The 18,382-nt window shown below is 44.0% G+C and overlaps 10 protein-coding genes across 10 annotated transcripts; 5 read left to right on the top strand and 5 right to left on the bottom strand.

Annotated features, from left to right (window-relative positions):
- Nucleotides 1-1,313, bottom strand: V1512DRAFT_50746 (uncharacterized protein). The gene is made up of 2 exons (XM_066918417.1): nt 965-1,313; nt 1-914 (listed from the first exon to the last, which is right to left on the bottom strand). Exons 1-2 carry the CDS (start codon nt 1,028-1,030, stop codon nt 33-35), a joined length of 948 nt encoding a protein of 315 aa, XP_066770042.1. The 5' UTR covers nt 1,031-1,313; the 3' UTR covers nt 1-32.
- V1512DRAFT_211095 (26S proteasome subunit RPN7-domain-containing protein) lies at nt 1,182-2,458 on the bottom strand (the record flags this gene model as incomplete). The annotated part of the gene is made up of 3 exons (XM_066913521.1): nt 1,182-1,377; nt 1,425-2,080; nt 2,126-2,458. The coding sequence occupies 3 exons, from the start codon at nt 2,456-2,458 to the stop codon at nt 1,182-1,184; spliced, it is 1,185 nt and encodes a 394-aa protein (XP_066770041.1).
- A 181-nt stretch (nt 2,459-2,639) lies between these two features.
- Nucleotides 2,640-3,549, top strand: V1512DRAFT_211119 (5-formyltetrahydrofolate cyclo-ligase; the record flags this gene model as incomplete). Its single annotated transcript, XM_066913523.1, has 5 exons — nt 2,640-2,715; nt 2,764-2,925; nt 2,976-3,194; nt 3,245-3,400; nt 3,446-3,549. The coding sequence occupies 5 exons, from the start codon at nt 2,640-2,642 to the stop codon at nt 3,547-3,549; spliced, it is 717 nt and encodes a 238-aa protein (XP_066770040.1).
- A 20-nt stretch (nt 3,550-3,569) lies between these two features.
- On the top strand, nt 3,570-4,535 carry V1512DRAFT_266044 (peroxisomal biogenesis factor 11). The gene is made up of 2 exons (XM_066917022.1): nt 3,570-4,061; nt 4,106-4,535. The coding sequence occupies exons 1-2, from the start codon at nt 3,708-3,710 to the stop codon at nt 4,457-4,459; spliced, it is 708 nt and encodes a 235-aa protein (XP_066770039.1). The 5' UTR covers nt 3,570-3,707; the 3' UTR covers nt 4,460-4,535.
- Nucleotides 4,485-6,159, bottom strand: V1512DRAFT_277484 (TIM50 essential component of the translocase-like protein of the inner mitochondrial membrane). The gene is made up of 2 exons (XM_066917913.1): nt 6,102-6,159; nt 4,485-6,053 (listed from the first exon to the last, which is right to left on the bottom strand). Exon 2 carries the CDS (start codon nt 6,024-6,026, stop codon nt 4,545-4,547), a length of 1,482 nt encoding a protein of 493 aa, XP_066770038.1. The 5' UTR covers nt 6,027-6,053; nt 6,102-6,159; the 3' UTR covers nt 4,485-4,544.
- Nucleotides 6,160-6,492: 333 nt separating this feature from the next.
- V1512DRAFT_266039 (armadillo-type protein) lies at nt 6,493-9,739 on the bottom strand. Its single transcript, XM_066917021.1, has 4 exons — nt 9,360-9,739; nt 9,208-9,308; nt 9,020-9,154; nt 6,493-8,970 (listed from the first exon to the last, which is right to left on the bottom strand). The coding sequence occupies exons 1-4, from the start codon at nt 9,498-9,500 to the stop codon at nt 6,543-6,545; spliced, it is 2,805 nt and encodes a 934-aa protein (XP_066770037.1). The 5' UTR covers nt 9,501-9,739; the 3' UTR covers nt 6,493-6,542.
- Nucleotides 9,740-9,884: 145 nt separating this feature from the next.
- V1512DRAFT_277482 (uncharacterized protein) lies at nt 9,885-11,840 on the top strand. Its single transcript, XM_066917912.1, has 2 exons — nt 9,885-10,362; nt 10,409-11,840. Exons 1-2 carry the CDS (start codon nt 10,021-10,023, stop codon nt 11,609-11,611), a joined length of 1,545 nt encoding a protein of 514 aa, XP_066770036.1. The 5' UTR covers nt 9,885-10,020; the 3' UTR covers nt 11,612-11,840.
- Nucleotides 11,693-13,340, bottom strand: V1512DRAFT_266036 (uncharacterized protein). The gene is made up of 4 exons (XM_066917020.1): nt 13,211-13,340; nt 12,378-13,162; nt 12,153-12,326; nt 11,693-12,098 (listed from the first exon to the last, which is right to left on the bottom strand). Exons 1-4 carry the CDS (start codon nt 13,251-13,253, stop codon nt 12,015-12,017), a joined length of 1,086 nt encoding a protein of 361 aa, XP_066770035.1. The 5' UTR covers nt 13,254-13,340; the 3' UTR covers nt 11,693-12,014.
- Nucleotides 13,341-13,545: 205 nt separating this feature from the next.
- Nucleotides 13,546-14,899, top strand: V1512DRAFT_249144 (restriction endonuclease type II-like protein; the record flags this gene model as incomplete). The annotated part of the gene is made up of 7 exons (XM_066914599.1): nt 13,546-13,818; nt 13,865-13,968; nt 14,013-14,026; nt 14,076-14,161; nt 14,208-14,284; nt 14,329-14,569; nt 14,615-14,899. The coding sequence occupies 7 exons, from the start codon at nt 13,546-13,548 to the stop codon at nt 14,897-14,899; spliced, it is 1,080 nt and encodes a 359-aa protein (XP_066770034.1).
- A 154-nt stretch (nt 14,900-15,053) lies between these two features.
- On the top strand, nt 15,054-17,321 carry V1512DRAFT_211016 (uncharacterized protein; the record flags this gene model as incomplete). The annotated part of the gene is made up of 2 exons (XM_066913519.1): nt 15,054-15,789; nt 15,955-17,321. The coding sequence occupies 2 exons, from the start codon at nt 15,054-15,056 to the stop codon at nt 17,319-17,321; spliced, it is 2,103 nt and encodes a 700-aa protein (XP_066770033.1).
- Between the last annotated feature and the right edge of the window lie 1,061 nt (nt 17,322-18,382).

The raw sequence follows: 18,382 nt of genomic DNA, 5'->3' as shown, positions 1-18,382 counted from the left end.
TATATTACTCAAAAGTTATTGTTATGGTGGTATCATAGAGCCGCAACAGGGACCTGGTTAACGGTGACATGAATGGGATTTTGAGCATGGCAACTCTTTGACCGCGCAGTATATGTTCTAAACCAGTTGCGATTCCTGTTCTTCTTTTTTTCCCTGTCGTAAAGCAACTTTTCTACACATTGGTCTCTGTACAGTCGTCCTCTATACCCAAAGCTGACTGCTTCCTGTTCGTACCTTTGTTTTTCAGCCGCCATCTTGTGCCTTACAAAGTTCGCGCCTTCCACCACAGCGAGCTTGGTGAGCTGTCGTCTGTCTACGCAGCTTGTCTCTTTATCGCATATCAGTTTTTCCGCTACCAGCGTCCACTCTGCGACACGCAAGATTTTGTTACGCAGGTCGCTGCAGTAGTGGCAGAAACTCTTGTCCGGATGCTCTTGCATGTCCATAAAACTGGTCTCGTTGAAACATCTCTCGTGCACGGTGCCAACCTTTGCAGGCTCAGCGTTGTCGTGCAAAAACTCGTCGCCCTCACCTACAAACTCGGCCATTACGGCTTTCAAGTCCTCGACTGTCGCAGTCATGTCCAAATCGCCGCCGGTCGCAGTCGCAGGCTTGTATTTTGAGTTGAACCAGTCGGCTTTATCGCCCTGCGACTTCGCAAGTTCTTGGATTATCCTGTCGACTCGGTCGCCGTCCAGTGGCCATCCTTCCTCTGCGAGCGCCTGCAGCCGACGCTGCCAGCCTGTCAGCTCACGCTCGTAGTAGTATGCGGCGTTGTGCGACTGCTCTGATTTCACGAGAAGTAATTTCAGGTCATCGATTTCTATACACTTTATCTCATGCGTGTTGGTTTGCTTGAATGATGCGGACTTGAATGGCAGTGGACGCGGGAACTCAGGGTCGACGTACCTAGGCTAGAAGTATGTGAGTAGCGACCACCGAACAGAACAGAATCAGAACAGACTTGATTTGTTTTTTTGTTTTGACGGTTAAAACAGAAACAGCGATAAAAAAAATAACGGAATCCCATTGTTTTGTTGAGAGATTTAGAAATGGGTATCTTGTGTCGAAGTGGGCGAGTGAACAGGCCAGTCAACTTTGCAATGTCTACAATTCACCCGGTATATGGCAAATGCACGAATTACTACCTATAGCATACAAACATCTTAATCTCCAATCTTTCATGCAATGCGTTCAGATCCGCTCATACGGACAGCGGTGCCATATTTCTGCAGGCGCGTCAGTAACAAGTCGCCTTGCTTGACTAGTAACTGGTACTGCGCGTTCTTGTTGTCTGGCCGGTTTGTTTCGATGATTCCGTTCACGCGATCAATCACGCAATTGATTTTCTTTTGCGGAATGAATTTCGACAGGTCGCTGTTTTGTTTAGCCTCGAACGTGCGAGAAACGGGAAAAAAACTTACTTGTCAAGGAATTCGACGCTGACACCGAAAGCCTCGGCCATGCTCTTCAAACTCAACGCCCGGTACGATTCCAACAGCTGCGAGTATCCCTTGCGACGCATTTCTTTGACGTAGTATTTCGCGTGCGGGGCCATGTACCGGTTGACTTTGAGATGTGTTTCGTCGACTTCGACGAGCGCCTTGAAGAAGCTGGCATAGTCGCAGATGTAGAGCGAATTTGTCATGGTTGAAAGAGATTCAATCGACGGGGCGGTTGATAACAATGATAGGACTTCCGGTGAGTCGATGACTTTAGTCTTGAGCGGTACTCTACCGAGCGAGACCGCGGCCGCAAGCATGGCGTACTGAACGACCTCTTCATAAGTGCAGAGTTCATTTGACGTGAATGTCGATAAACTGTCAAGTAATAAACCGGCCGACTCCTCAAACTTGCGGATCGAAAGACAGTATAGACCGTCGTACGTCTTCATTCTGTTTCGTCTATCCCAGTCACCACCTCGTTCAATCAACACTTTTGCGTTTTCAATCTCGCGGCCGACAAATGCCTTTTCATCGAAGAAGAATCCGACTCGAATGATTGTCAATAATATATCAATCTTAGATCCTAAGCCTGGAGTTAAATCATACGCTTTCCGTAGAGCAAAGATAGCTTTATCCTGTTTATAGTCAGCATCAAACCTCACTCGTCGAAATCGACGTACCTTATCACCAACATCAGCCCAGTATTCACCACATTTAACCCATCTTTCAGCAATCTCCATCTCGCCATCAGCTTCTTCGGCTTCCTTGATTGTAGCCTCAATCGCAGCCACTTCTTCCGCGTTTTTGTTTGACATGGCCTTGAAACTGTCTTCGTCCCATGGCACGGCCTGTAAGTCCAACGACGAGTGTAAATAATAATACAGTGGAGCTTTATTACCATCCTCAATCGCAGTCATGAGGCTCTTCAATGATTTAGCTTTGGTCTCTGATGACATTGCGGGAGATCGCAAGACGAAGATGTCCTGCGCCAAAGCGAGATTTGGAACTGCCATTTTATGATATGTAAGCTGTAACCTGATTAAATGTTTTTGAGGATTTTGGAGACAAAATGGAGTTCGCGATGATTTCGAGATGCTTGAGGTCGACCGTGTTCTACGTATCACGAGTCACGTGATTGTAATTTTTATTGACAAAGGCATGGATGAGGATGCAGTGCAAGGATATGGAGCGAATATGACAAAGGCAAGTCTAAGAAGAGCAGTGGCAGACCGATTGAAGGAAATGGGTTATGAATCCATTTTGTTGCAATGTAATATATGATTATATAGGCAAGAAATAAGGTCTAATGAAAGATTAGCAAATGGAGTAGCAGAGAGAATAAGAGAACTAAAGGCGTACAAAGACTCGAGTAGGATTGGACTGTATATGCATATGAATATAGAAAAGAAAATACCCCGAAAAAATGGACGAAATGTTGAAATTAGGACTGATAAAATCATTAGAAATGCATTTGAAGATGGTTAGGACTGTTCATATTTATTATTGGCTGTTCATTCTGATTCTGAGTAGGAAAACAAGTTTTTCTGCCTAGAATAGGGAAATATTCTGAGTTGTCTGAACAATTACAAGATCTGTTTAAATCATCTCAAGCTGATGTTGAATCTGATTATACCCCTTCGACTATGATTCGAATGATTGAAGTTTATCATGATGATATAGATGTAATGACTTCAGATGGAAATGAATCTCATGACTTTAATATTCATGAACCTGAGACCGGACAAGACGGTATTATTGGGTCTGGCAGTATGAATTGAGTGCTAATACTGTGAACATAGCATTGGAAGGACAAGGACTTGACTTGATTATTGTCCCGGGATTAGTATTTAATCCTTCTAAACAAAGAATTGGCCGAGGAAAAGGATTTTATGATAATTTCATTACGCTTCACGATGCTTGGAGTGTGAGAACTGGTCATAATAGACCCTTATTAGGTACATCTCTCTATACTACAATCCACTCACATACTAATTGACTAGTTGGAGTTGCATTTGAAGAACAATTAATTCATACTGAATTTCCTTTAGAATTTCATGATCGAACTCTTGATATTGTTATTACTAATCAATCACTATATAAATAACATAAGCAATATTCTTTCACATGTTCCGCTTTACCGAACTCTCTCCCCTTCAAAGCCGCTCTCAATAAATTCCCCCACCAATTCGAAATCTTCTCATTCAAATAAACATCACGACTTATCTTTCTCTCATTAAGTCACACTTCATTTCACTCATTAAAATGGTCGCAAATGCCCTTGTTTATCATCCAACAACTGCTCATTTACTTAGATATCTCGACTCTACAGTGGGTCGTGATAAGCTTATGAGATTTGTTCAATACTTTGCCCGGTTCTATGTCGCATATTTAAACAGAACAGCCGGCAGTTCAAAGAATTCAGCTGATGTTTGGCGTTCAGTGATGTCTCTGCTTTCTACTGCAAGAAAGATCATCAGAGTTGGTAAACCGGTTCAACACTTCAAAGCTGCTGCAACTGCGTATGATAATAAAACGACTGACCCGGTTATTCGTTATACGGCAATTGGTCGCCAATTGTCGTACGCAGTTTATTTGACTATTGATACTCTTATTCTGGTGTGTTGTTTACTATTCGTAGATTGTGTTGTCTAACTATACAGGGTCATTCAACTAAACTCATCACTTTAAAGAATCCTCAACTTGCTCAGAAATTATACTTCCGTTTTTGGCTCGCAGGAATCGTCTTCAGTATCTCCAGCTCGGCTTACAAGCACGTCGGTCTTTCCAAGCTTCAAACCTCTCTGTCAAACCAGTCAGAAAAGGACGTCGTTGCAATTAAAAACGTCAAGGCCCAGCAAGCATCCAACACGACCCAGCTCGTGCTTGACTTGCTCGACAGTTCCATCCCTGTCTCTGGTCTATCTCTCGTACCAATCGACGACGGGCTCGTCGGTATTGCTGGCATGGTCTCGAGTGTCATCGGTGCTTCGGCTCAATGGGATGCTACTGCTTAGATTGTAATTCTACGTCTTTGTTTTTTTCTTTTTGATTTGTGGTTTGCACATAATATACAATTGACATATATACATAGCTTTAAACTCATGAGCTTGTCTGACTCGCCTGTTGCTGTGCGGCAGCTGCTTGCATAGCAGCAGCTGCTGCTGCCGGATCAACCATTCCTTGAACCGCCTGTCCAAGTGTAAACTTCTGCTGCTCTAGAAGTTCCTTCTCCCGAGCTTTTTCTTCCGCCAACAGCTTGTCACCCGTAGCATCCAGCACTTCACGCATGCGCTGGTAGTTCTGGGTTCCAATCTGACGATACACGTCCTGCGGGATCATCGGCTTGTCGGACGACGCCACCGGGATCCCAAACAAGCTCGCCAGCAACTTTCTCAACGGGTTCTTGTGTCGTCTGTTTTCCCAGTCATCCATCACGCGCTTGCGCAGCTCGCCTTCTCGACGAAGATACTCGTCCGCAAAGTTCTCGGCGCCTTCGAACGACTTTATGATTTTTCGCACGTCCTTGATCTCACTATGCGCAATGTACTCCAATAGCGGGATCAACTTGATCAGTTCCTTGTCGTCAGGGTTGCCATCCCAGCGCGGAATAGGAATCGCATTTTGCGGGTTTCGAGAGTACGCGTCAGGATCGCAATCAACCATAATAACCCTGCTCAAGTCTCGGTTGATGTTCGAAATATCCTTCACAATGTGGCCCTCAGAGTAATACGTCGATTCTCTAAAAAATGCATATCCCATCCATGCGTGGTAAGGATCGAGTTTCATGACTGTGCGTTCTGCAAACGTCGCACTTTCGGACGAGAAAGGCACAATGTCGTAGTATTGCGCAAGGTACATGGTGAAGTAATCCATGCCCGGACGTTTGTATGTCTTCCATCCGTCTTTACGGGTCCATGTAGAATGAATCAGCACGTCTTCGACTCCGACAATCAGAAGCGGTCGCTTGGGGGCATTCGCAGGCTCATTGGGCGCATCAGGCAGTATCGGTTCAATGGACGGCTTTGTGTAGTATTCAGATACACCCGTGAGTCTGACGACCAAGCGCTTGTACATCAGCTGGGGAGTGTATCCGTTGTCAATGTCCCGATGTGAGAGCCACTCGTCTTCGTCCCAGTTACGACACATATAAACACCCGTCACTCCGCTGACAAAAAAAACAGCCACGAAAGAATACACTAATCGTTTTGTGATTCGGGCGTCGCGTGCGGCCTGATAATCTGCTCTCTTCGCAGTACTAGCCCATTCAGTTTTCGATTCACCCTCTCCTTGTTCCGCCTTTGCCTCCTCCGCGCTCTCTTTCGGCGCTACAGGCTCATCCGCTTTGACCGCTCCCTTGTTCGCAAGCACGTCATCCAGCTGCTTCGCCAAAATATCCGAATCCACAACCCTTTTTGCCTTGTTGCTCGATTTGCTTGCGTTCTTTGACTTTGACGCATACGCTCGCATGCTCTGCAATCCTGGAGACGCAAACTGTTGAGGCCCGGCCGTTGCCCTGACCGCAGACATCATAGTTCGTGAAGCAGTTTTGCTAAAGGCCTGAGTTAATAGTCTATAACTCATCTTGACTGTAAATTAGATCTGGATTGACTTCAAACTATCAGCAGTTAAATACAAATACTAGCAAATACTTCTCACATCAAACCAACGCAAATTCAACTTCCTTTTTATACTGAAGGCACCTTCGAGCTCGAACGTCGGCCTCGAATCTTTTTCTCGGCGAAAATATGTGCGTAACTATATATAGTTTATGCCATAATCATAAAACTTTAATATGCGCACATGTAGTATAAATTTCTTCATCTCGAATTTCTGTTCTTTCTCTTTTTTTTTTTCTTCTTTGAAAGTTGTTAACCTTTTGAGCAGAGTAAATTGTGCTTCATGCGCTTGTTTATACCTGTTAGTTCTGTGTAAATAACATCCAGGGTTTCATAACTCTGCGTAGGAAGAGTGAGCTCAATCTCCTATAAGAACAGACTATCGCTATATTGAGTGTCGTTGGCTGTCCCGTTGGATTGATACATTTAAATCTGTAATGCAACCTGTCTATTTCTATATATAACAACTATCTACATAAGTCTATACACTGTATCCGTACCCAGACATGAGATTCTGCAACGACGTGTCAATGTTTAGATCAACCTCGTCGCCTTCAAGTTCAGCCATGATGTCGTCTCGAGCTTTCGTCAATTTAGGCCGGTGCGCAAATACAATCTCATTCTGTACATTGTTCAGGATCATGTCTAATGCCATCGCCGTCAACTTGCGCATCCGGGGATGCCCCATGTTCTCAATCTTCTCGACCCAGGTGTCCAGCAACGCTGATAGACAAGTGGCTTGTGGTGGCACGCGACTTGCGCCGTAAACTTCACAGAACCAGACAACAGCCTTGACGTCACATAGCGTCAATCGCGCAAATATCGTCAGGTACCTCGTCACGTTGATGGACGATTCGTAGCTGTCAAACACGGCATCAGTCATCCGGCTCAACAGCCCGGTGTCCACCAAACTAATCATGTACGCGTCTATCGGTAACGTCTGGATAAACACCTCAATAATGTGTGTCACGATATGGCAAGCCTCTATCTTGAGGTTGCCAATAAACGACGCAATAATGCTAAACAACAGCTTTGAATACTTTTCTGCCATGAACTGGGGCGCTAAAATTACATAGGCTTCTAGAATGGTCAGCTCAACCCGCAACGTCTCGGTGCTTTGATCCAGAGCTTCAATCAAGATCGGAACTAGGTTCAATAGCTCCGGTGTAGCCGTCTGCGCGTTCCCGATCGTCGCCTGCCATAACTCAAGCGCGTCTTCAAGCAAATATACATGCATGTCCGATTTCGGGTCCACAATCTCGCCAATCAGAGGCACATACAGCGAATGAAACTTGTACGACTCCTTCTCGGTCGCTCTGATCAAGTTCGTCAAGCTCTGCAAGATCGCGCCTTTCAAAATATGTTCTCCGCCTGCCTGCTCCCACAGCCGAGGTAGCAACTGCATGATTTTCTCTGCAAACGGCAAAATTCGCGACTCGCTGACTTCCATTATCACCGAAATTACCTGCAACAATGCCAGTTTAGTCTCAATCATCTCCACCTTGGGAATCATGTCAATCAGTCTGACCAAAAACAGCTCCAAGTACGGCACAAACAAGTCCAGCTTGAAGTCCCATTCGTCAACTGCACATTTTAAAGCCGACGTGGCAGTCAGCTGTACGACAGTGTCGTTCAACGGCAAGCTAGGATCAAGTTCCCGTGCTAAAATCTCGTACACCAAAGGTCTTTTATCTGCCGCGCATGAAACTGTGATCCAGTTTGATATAATCAGTGCTATCCGTCGGATAATGATGCGATACATTGGAGGCGCATCTGCACCAACTGTCAACACTTGTACAGCAAAAATGTTGGTGAGAACTTCGTCAAAACTAATGTCCTCAAACAGTGCATTGCAACCAATACTGAACCCGCAGTAAATAGTATCTTTCGTGAGCAAAGCATCGTCAGACATGTCAGTGAGCATGCTAACATTGTTGAATGCCTCTATAATTCGCGGCCGCAGCAAATCTTTCCAATTGACCAGTAAATCAACGTACACCTTCTCGGCACATGGTCGAAGTTGGTACTCCCAACTATTCAGAATCTCGTCATGCACAAACTCTTCCGGATCGGTTGCCCATTTTTCCAAATCAGTCGGCCGCAGCCGTAAGTATGACCATAATAAGATGTCATGCACACCAACTACAAACATATCCGTACACAGCTCATCTTTAAGTTTCTGTATCGCCGTCTTAGTCTCTTGTCTGTCTTCTGGGGTTCGATACTTGATTGTCACGGTACCTTCTCCATATATCATTTTTATGCATTTCCGCAGCAGTAGTAATCCACGAACCAGCACTTTCTCCCAGAACTCGAATTGGTCGAAGTTCGTTTGATGGAAAGCTGCAGCTTGATTTTGTAGAATCGTGAGATACGACCTGATCAGATCGTGGCAACCGGCGAACATGATGAATGCAGTCGGCTGTCGTTCGGTCAGGTCGTAGTAGAACTTGCCAAGTGTCTTGATGTGTTGTTCGAGTGTTTCTGACGGTGAGACCACGTACTTCTCGATAAACGCGTTTAAATGCAATGTTGTTGCTTGGAAAAACTCACTAGCTTCTTGATGGCGGTTTGCAAACTCATACCCTTCAACTACTAATCGCCGGCAAATCTTAAGCGATAAGTACCCTATATCTGCACACAATGCCAGTTGCTGAGTATGGTCGTTCTGTATAGCACTAGCATCTGCATTCATCCATTGTTGAGTGAAGTAAAAATACCACTGTCCGACCATCTGCACAACCGCCGGCGTGTCATGTTGTAATGCCATGCGTGCTTTGCCAAACCTGGAGATACTTAGCATCTTGACAACTTGATTTAAGACCACCAGGATCTGCTTCAACCGCACTAGGTCTTCCTGCTCTCTAGCTTCATTTGCCAGACCGAGTAAGTCAGGGAAGATAGTTGGCCTATGATCTATCAGCCTGATACTAAAGCATATAAAATGGAACGGCCTACCAGTCTACTGGAAAGTCAAATTTGGAGATTCTGGCGATTGCAAGTGCATTTTGAGTGGCCAATTGAGGATTTAAGATTCCAAACGTTCGACTGATTTTTGCTCTTATTTCTAGTTTCTCTTCTTTTGATATTGGACTGTACAATACTTGTCAGATTATCTCTCTATCGGACAATAAACTTTTTCCTACTTTGGAGCTGACCGACGCCAATGCTTGTCTATTCCATTCTTAAAGTATATAATACTGATCCAACGTACGTCCGTCTCTAATGAATCATCTAGAAAAGCATCCTTGTTTAAATGTCAGTATCATGGACACTCATTTTCATCTCTATGATCTACCTGAAGTAGCGAATAAAACCCAGCAAATGGCTCCCACTCTTTCAATTGAGTCTCAGCAGCTTTCCTCTCTGCTTCTCTTGTCAGATCTTGAAGTGCAGCTGCCTGGAGCACCCGTAGAAGGTCGTTTGGATCGATTGCCATGGCTCACGGTCGAATGCGGTGTAAATCGTCGCTATGCCAGTCAAATAAATGCTACTTAGTTACTGACCACTGTATGTTCTTCAATCAACAGTTTCTAATCCAATTGAAATGGGCGCTGCAAAAGAAACATTGGCCAAAGATGAGTAAAGTTGACCTTTTCAAGGTTTAGTTTGAGAGCGGGTAAGTGACGATGTATTTGTTTTACTATGTTCTAGTTGCTTTTAACTAATTTATACATTTTAACTGATTTATTAAGGAAATACTAATAAAATAAATGATTTTAAATAAGTGTCATTTATACATTGCCATAGCAACCAAACGTAAACAAATCTTGTGTATTACATAATCCCAGATTCCAAGATCTTCAATCTTTAAACCTCCCAAGTCCTCTTCATCTTCCTCACCTTCCTCTCGCTCACACCCGCACTCAACAAGAATTAAAAAGCAAAGTATTAAATTTTTTCCCGCCGTTTAATCGGCTTCGCTCGATCGAGTCTCGAGATCACCGACTAAGAAAATCATGTCAAAAGTCGTTCTCCCTACACGCTCTGGCTCATTTTCCTCACAAATACACACTCACTCCTCCACATCCCACACACAGAACCCGGTTACTGCGTCGGGAGACTCATCTGTCACATTATCCACACCTCATCTTGCTTCAGCTCTTGTCGACGACATTTCAAATTTCTCTATTTCTCCTCGGACCGCGTTGCCAGCACAACTTCGCAAGCATTCACAACTTGCAAACCTGAATACTCCCTCGGTGGATCTTCGGCGATCTTTTGATACAGATGATCGGAGTAGTCTGACAAACGATGTCATCATCAAAAATGGGTGGCTGATGAAGCGAGGGCGTCGCAGGGTGGGTTTCTTGACCTGACTCTGTTTGTTTATACTAAAAGCTCTAGACTTGGGCGCGACGCTGGTTTGTTCTTCGACCAACTCATTTGACCTACTACAAAGACGACACAGAATACAAAGCGTCTGAAATCATTCCAATAAGTGAAATCAGCACCGCAGCCATTCTTGCGGATGGTAAACCAGAATCTAAAAAGCAGACACATTTCGCGGTCTTCACATCAAGCAGAAACTTTCATTTACAAGGCGCCACCGCGGAGGAAGCAAACTTGTGGGTTGCAGATATCAAGACAGCCATCAGACTCGCCGATCAGCAGTCAGAGTTCATCAAAGGACCGGCTACGATCTTCCGGGCACCTAATTTTCAAATCCCGGCAGAAAACGCGCCGCCTAGCGATGCTGCGACTCAGATGTCGCCATCGAAATTGACTTTGACAGCTGCGACTCCGCCGAGCGCGTTAGGTCTCGATATTGCAGAAGAGAGCGACGATACAGAAAACTCAACATCAGCCGGGATTCCGATCCAACATGGTCGCGCTATTGGCGCTCAAAAACACAGAGACATATACGCAATGTCTTCAGCTTTACCACACGTCACAATGCCGACCAGCCATCGTCATAGATCATCGCACCATGGGTCAGATCTGGACTTTTCAACCTCCCCGACAACATTTCAACTAGACGGCGTTATGCGCTCGCCAGAGCATAGTACATACACCGTCAGTTACTACGATTTTTCTGGGAACGAAGACGCTGGACTATCATCCGGTGCGTCGGAATACGGTGTTCCAATTGGTAACTCGGTCCGAAATGCGTCAGATGTGCACCTATCGTCATCAGCCGGAGCAACGCTCACCCGGTCACACGACGCAAATTTCATAAAGGAACTAGCTCAGCTAAAAAGAGACTCTGTGCTTAAGAGTGGGTACCTATTGCGGCTTGTGAAAAGATACAATCAATGGCGACGAAAATGGGTCGTGCTACGAGAGGGCAGTATTTGCTTTTACAAAACAGACGACGAATACAAGCCACTAAAAATCATACCACTCGACCATTTGATCGACGTGATGGAGATCGATCCGGTCTCAAAATCAAAACAGTATTGCATGCAGCTCATCATGTCCGAAAAACGGCTTCGTTTGTGCGCAGAGACAGAAGAAGATTTGACTGCATGGCTGGTAGAAATTAAAGCTGCCATGGTCAGGCTGCATAAATCGAAACCTCCAAACGAGAAAGATGAACATACTTTATAGCACTTTACAGTCATGAGTTATCATTCATTTATAAGCTCTGATCACCACTTGGTCCACATTTAGGATGTCTTTGTATAGTTATAACAGTTCTTTAGGAAATAGCATTATATTGGACTCCTCGATAACAACTCCTCAGTCTTCATCATAATAATTCTAAAATAGGGGTAGCACTTGTACCCACAAAGGGTAACCTGCGTTTCTGTAATCTGTCCAATTCCTTAAAGTTCACTAAGATCATGTTCGTAACATTGAACTCTCATAATTCTAACTTTCGTAATCCAAATCTGCAAAATGAAATCAAGTCAAGATAGTAAAAAAAAAAAAGACAACAAAAGAAAAATTAAATGCATGCAAATGCAGTTCCAAAACACCAAAACGTCCTGTAAAAGATAAAATGCGTCTTCTATGCCTTCTCACACTCTATGCAAACAAGTGTTCCATCATGTCGTATGACGAATCCATCATCACCAAACGGTGTGGCGCATTCCTATACTTGCAATGAATAAGCTAATCAACACACAAATGTGCACTAAGATCTTACCTCACAGCTAAAACACGTTGAGCACCAATCTCGTCCAATAGCTTTTATAATCACTTCTCCTTCTGATATCTGCTTTTGACACCGCCAGCACTGTGTCGCAAATCGACTCATAAAGCAGTCATGACACCAGGCATGCTCTCCGCGGATGTGAAATGTTTCTGTAGCTGAAAATGCCTGATAAGTATTAGATTATGCCGCGTATTTAAAACTTCTAGAGCAACTGACCTTACTGCATCCAACACAAAAGAAATGCCCGGCATGATATGTTCTGCCTGCCGCAGATATCACTTCTTCTTCTATTGGCATGTGACAATAATCACATCTTGGCGAAAACAATTCGTGATAGTCGTGATGGCAGTATATACGGTTTTCATGAGGATAGAACTCTGCGTGTTCAAGTGATATTCCACATCGTGCGCATTGAAAACACTGTGGATGATAGCTGTTTCCAATTGCCTTTAGTAGAGTTTTTGTGCCTGCCAAAGACTGATGACAATGCGCACAGAAATCTCTATTCAAACTTAATCGTGGATCAAGATCAGAGTGAATGGCATTCAAAGGCTCTCCTTGATAAAATGGGTGATCTCTTGGGAAATGTATGAGGGGCATCGGGACCGGAGACTGAGTTGGTTGGAGATCATCAAAATAATCGTCTTCTATTTGTGAAGTAACGGTAGCGGTATTTGATGAACTGCGTCCTTGACTGCCCGGAGCGCTTCTTGCTCTTGAATGAGTCCGACTTGATGAATTAATAAACTGCAATCCCATTTTTTCTGCCAGTGACTCGTAAGTGACGTTGTTCTTTTCATGCTGGTCATTTAATCGATAATCTGTATTTGCATTTCTGGCGTTGCCAAATCTCCGCACTGGACTTGATAGCTCAGTCGAGGTTTGTTTTGGCCGCAATAGCTTCAATGACTTTTTTCGAAACAGCGTACTGTCTGACTGTTTCGGTTTCGTACTTTGAAAGTGTGAAAGTGTTTGACTTTCCAATTGAGACAGGTACCGTCCTTTAAATATCATTAGCGCAATCACACGTTGAAACAGTCTACACTCACGCAGTTCGTCTTTCGACATGTACGTCTTATTGTGAACACTCATTTCCTCACAATCCTCTGTCTAGAAAACATATTACGTATCTTTTGAAACAAATCATATTGTCTTGGTCATAGTTAAAATGACCTTGAGACAGGAGGTTGTAAAAACGGAGGTGCACGGAAGCTTCTGTGCGGCATCAGTTCAATGCGGCGAGTTTTAGGCTAGCCCTAAACATAAACAAATGTCGTTGCCATGGTAACTGTAAAACATCTCGAGCCGCACGTATTTTTATCGTGAAAGAGATTTGACTATGATGTCAGTAATGAATTGAAACGGGCCAGAACAGGGTCGGAAAATGGCTGACGAATATTCATTTGACGATGCAGATATTCAGGCATTGGACAGAATTGTTGACCAAGCGATTCAACAACCGCCGCAAGGAAGACCAGTTTTGTCTACTACACGCCCACCCTCATCGGCTTCTATAGCTCCAAGTCGGCCATTGCAAGCGCAAGCTGGACAGAGCAGAAATGCGGTAGCAGTACAAAAACCTCTGATACAGCAGCCTGTACCGAAGAAAATAGGAACGAGTTCAGGCGTGGGTTCGATCATTGTCAGTCCTCGCCAGGTAGGAGCCTGTATCAACAGAGTGATCTCTTGCTGATGTCAAATAGAAGGGAAACCCTATCCTTCAGCATATCAGGAATGTACCATGGGAATACGGAGATATAGGACCTGATTATCTTATAGATCCAACCATTGCCATATTTTTTTTAAGGTGATGTCGTATTGATAATTGAAGTTCTCATCTGACTTGTTTAGTTTGAAATATCACCGTACGGTCAAGCATTCATTTTTTTTTTGAATTTTACTGACAAGTGGTAGGCTTACATCCGGAGTACATTTATAACAGAATTACAAAAGCTGGCAAGAACTTTCATTTGAGAGTCTTGTTAGTAGTGGTCGACATTGTAAGTTTTGCGATGAGTGCTTTGATATTATCAGCTCACTCTTAAGGATAACCATGCTGAGTCTATTAAAGACTTGACAAAAACGAGTGTTGTCAACGATCTAACTGTAATTCTTGCTTGGAGGTAAATGCGTTCACTGACGTCAAGAACAGTCTTAACAAATCTAGCGCTCAAGAGGCAGGTCACTATCTATCATTATTTGGCGTTCTAAGGTCCACACCACCAACAGCAATTCAAGCCTCTCAAAAAGAAGATTTCTCGGAACGAATAGTCGACGTTTTGACCTCGGTCAGAGGTGTCAACAAAACTGATGCCGCAAACCTTATGAGCACGTTTGGAAGTCTAAACAACGCAGTGAAAGACGGCGGTCGGACAATGACAGATATTGGCGGTTGGGGTGATTTGAAAGTACGGTTGGAGAATGCGTTGTGACAGTCACGCTAACTAAAGCAGGTCAGAAGATTTAGGACTGCGATTACTGAACCGTTTGTGGTTCGTCGACCTGGTGCATCAAAGTTTGCTTCTGCATTGGCACAGAAAAAGGCCACAGCTCAGAAAAGTATGGCTGTCGTGCAACCTTACGCAAACGTCCGAGAAGCCACGACTTCGCGAGAGTCATCTCCTGTCCCCGAAGAACAAGATATCCCGGTAGCTGTTCCACCAGAGGAAGAGGTGCCAGAAAGTTTTACGGGAATCATGGCTGAACTTAACAAGCTGAGGAATTCAAGCAAATCATAATCCAACTTTTATGGCGTTTACAAGGCGTTTTGTTTTTGTACTATGTAGCAAAAGAAAAATGTCACGTGAAATTGAAACTTCAAACTCCCAATTTTTGCAAGAAAAATTTCGTAGTCCCAAATATTTGTTTTGGCTATTTTAGAAAACAAACAAGATGGCTACTAAAATCAAAGTCGAAACCGATGGTGAGAGCGGTGAAGCATCGAGCACTGCACCAGGTGCCATAGAAAATGCGACGTTGTTTGTACGGTCGCTCCCATTTACAGCCACGTCAGAAACGTTGTCGGATTATTTCTCCAATTTCTGCCCGGTCAAGCACAGTGTTGTTGTCACTGATAGAGAGACAAAAGAGTCAAAAGGATTTGGATTCGTGACGTTTTCACTTGCTGAAGATGCGAAGAAAGCACTTGAAGAGAGCCGGAAACAAAAGTTTGAAGGCAGAACTTTACAGGTCGTGTTGGCAAAGAAACGTGAGCGACAGACAGGTGAAACCAAGTCTGTTGTGAAGTCAGAGCGAAGTGCTTCTGCTAAGGAAAATGCGGTGCTTACAGTAGATGGTGAAAAAGTCAAGAGACGGCCACGACTTATCATTCGAAACCTACCATGGTCGGTTCGTGATCCGCAGGTTTTGGTTAAGCTGTTTAGTCGATACGGCAAAGTTATTGATGCTGTTATCCCTCGGACTACTAATGGTAGAATGACAGGCTTTGCGTTTGTGACGCTGAAGAAGCGAACTTCTGCAGATAAAGCAATCAAGGAAAGCGTCGGGCTGAAGATCGCAGGACGCGATGTTGCGGTCGATTATGCGGTGGAAAAAGATACGTGGCAGAAGCATGTTGAGACTGGTACGGATATCAAAGATGGAACGGAATATTCGGATGAAGATGACAGTGAAGATGAGGAAGACGAAGATGACGATGTTAGCATTAAGGCCGAAGACGACGATATCTCGATAAAGTCCGAAGACAATATTTCAATAAAGTCTGAAGAAAAGTCAGATCAAGAAGAAGATCAAGATGAAGAGATGGTCGATGATGACAGCGATCAACTCGAAGACAGCAGTGACGAAGATGACGATAGCGATGAAGATGAAGACGAGCCAAAGGTGAAGAAGACACCTAGGCCTGACACAGTCGAGGATACCTATACAAATAGTACGGTTTTTGTTCGCAATCTGTCATATCAGACCGACGCGGAATCGCTGGCCGAGCATTTTGAAGATAACTTTGGGCCAGTCAGATATGCACTTCCTGTCATTGACAAAGAAACAGGACAGCCGCGTGGTACCGGGTTTGTGTGTTTTCGAGAGCAAGGTGCTTACGAAACGTGCGTTTCGTCAGCTCCAAAGCAAGTTTCCAATGCATCGATCCTCATTTTAGGCAACGTTGACCAGCGCTATGTGCTTGACGATCGTGTGCTCTCGGTAACATCTGCTGTCGACCGTAGTCGTGCGGGTAAATTGGCTCAAGACGGTGCTCTAAAGCGCCAACGTGCTGCTGGTAAGGACGTGGCTGTGTCAAAAGACAAGCGCAATTTGTTTCTTCTTAACGAGGGTCGTATTGCTCCCGAATCCGAACTTGCCAAGGCGATGTCCAAGACTGACATGGATATCCGACAACAATCACTCACCACTCGACGGCAACAGCTCAGAAGCAACCCGTCGCTACATCTCAGTTTGATGCGTCTGGCTGTGCGCAATATTCCGCGCAGCATGACAACAGTGCAGCTTAAACTTCTTGCGCGACGTGCGATCGTTGGGTTTGCCGAGGAAATCAAAGAAGGTAAGCGCCAGCCTTTGAGCAAAGACGAGATTGAGCGCTCGAACGATTACGAGATTGCTCGTGGAAACAAGGGCCGAAAGAAGAAGCACGGCGTGGTCAAGCAAGTCAAGCTCATTGTTGAGGACAAGAAATCGGGTACCGGTCGTAGTCGAGGATATGGTTTTATAGAATTTTCAAATCACAGGTTGGCATTGATGGGTCTTCGCTGGCTCAATGCGCGGGAAATTGGACCTACAGACTTGGTTGCTCTCGAGGAAGCACACACGAAGTCTTTAGCCGTTGATGACGCAGAAGATGGAAAGCCAAAGAAGAAGATGACAAAGGCTGATGTGATTAAGGATAAAGAAGATTTGCGAAAAAGGAGATTGGTCGTGGAGTTTGCGGTCGAGAACATCGAGGTAGTCAAACGTCGACAGACAAGAGAGGCTAGATTCAGAGACAAGGTTGAAAACGCGAAGCTCGGTATTAAAAAAGAAGCTGTCGCGAAGGAAAGTGGTATAAAGGAAACTGCTGTGAACGCAACGACTGCGAAGCCGGTCGTGACAAAGCGTAATACCATGAACAGAACTACTGTGAAGCCAACTATTGCAAAGCGGACTGACACGAAGAGAATTAACACGAAGAAAACTAATAGGAAATGACTGTTCTAATTGGATGATGTATGTATACTATAAGCATTTGGGTTTGGAAAATAAAAGTATTGCAATTGATATTGTATGTTGTAGCCGATATAAATTCATCTGCATAATTACGAACCACATCCATATTAGTTTAAGAACAGAATCTCGAATGCAGTAATGTGTGCTTTTTTGATTTAACTACAATAGTGCCGTAATTTTAATTGTAAGATTGAATTAATACATTTGTACTCTAGCAATTGCGTTGAACAAACAGAACCTGAACTAAGCTTTGCAAATGACAATTAGACTGCACTACTGGTCGTTTTGCGTTCTGAAGACAACCATACCGGATTGCGCAGAAACAGCATGCAACAAGCAATAGCAGTCTTATATCTTAAGCAGAAGTCGAACTCGGAATCATGTAAATCATCGAATTTCGGTCTTGGCGGCTTCGAGTATCCCAATTCATGACACAAGGAGGCCCACCCCATTGGTGCAGTCTTATGATAATCCGACCGACGAATGCAAAAAAGTAGATAAACATAATCAAGATTAATAAGAGGCCAATAGTCTCTTTCTTGTTCAAACCTTCTAGGTTTGAGTCTGAAGAATGGTCGACTACTTTACTGTGTTGTGTTACGTTTGAAAACGTAAAGGTCGAAGCTTCCTGTGCTAAGTGAAGTATATTGAGTGCAGGCATTTTGGAGATGAACCAAAAACATAATAGAAATGAAAGACAAACCCTCAATTTATAGAGGAGCGCTCTACGCCGACTGCTTTATTAGTTACATAATTTTTTACAGCAATAATTCCAAAACAGGACGAAATGACTTGGTGCAAAGCAAAATACATAGACATCCTAAAGCATACAGATACGTCCAAATCGGTACATGTCCGGAAACTCTAATTATCATTTTTCTAAAAACTCTAACTTAATGATCAAACTGGCTACAAAGCACAGATCAAGCTGTGGATAGACTGATTCGGACGGTAACAAAATAACTTTAAAATCAAATAGGCGGATAAGCAATCGGTATATAGTTATACATTGGATATGAGATGGGGCAGCAAAAATACGTACG

The sequence above is a fragment of the Lipomyces arxii genome, assembly GCF_038497795.1.
Source record: "Lipomyces arxii strain Phaff 12-163 unplaced genomic scaffold V1512scaffold_17, whole genome shotgun sequence".
Lineage (NCBI taxonomy): Eukaryota > Fungi > Ascomycota > Lipomycetes > Lipomycetales > Lipomycetaceae > Lipomyces > Lipomyces arxii.
This window is presented reverse-complemented; position numbering and strand designations above follow the sequence as displayed.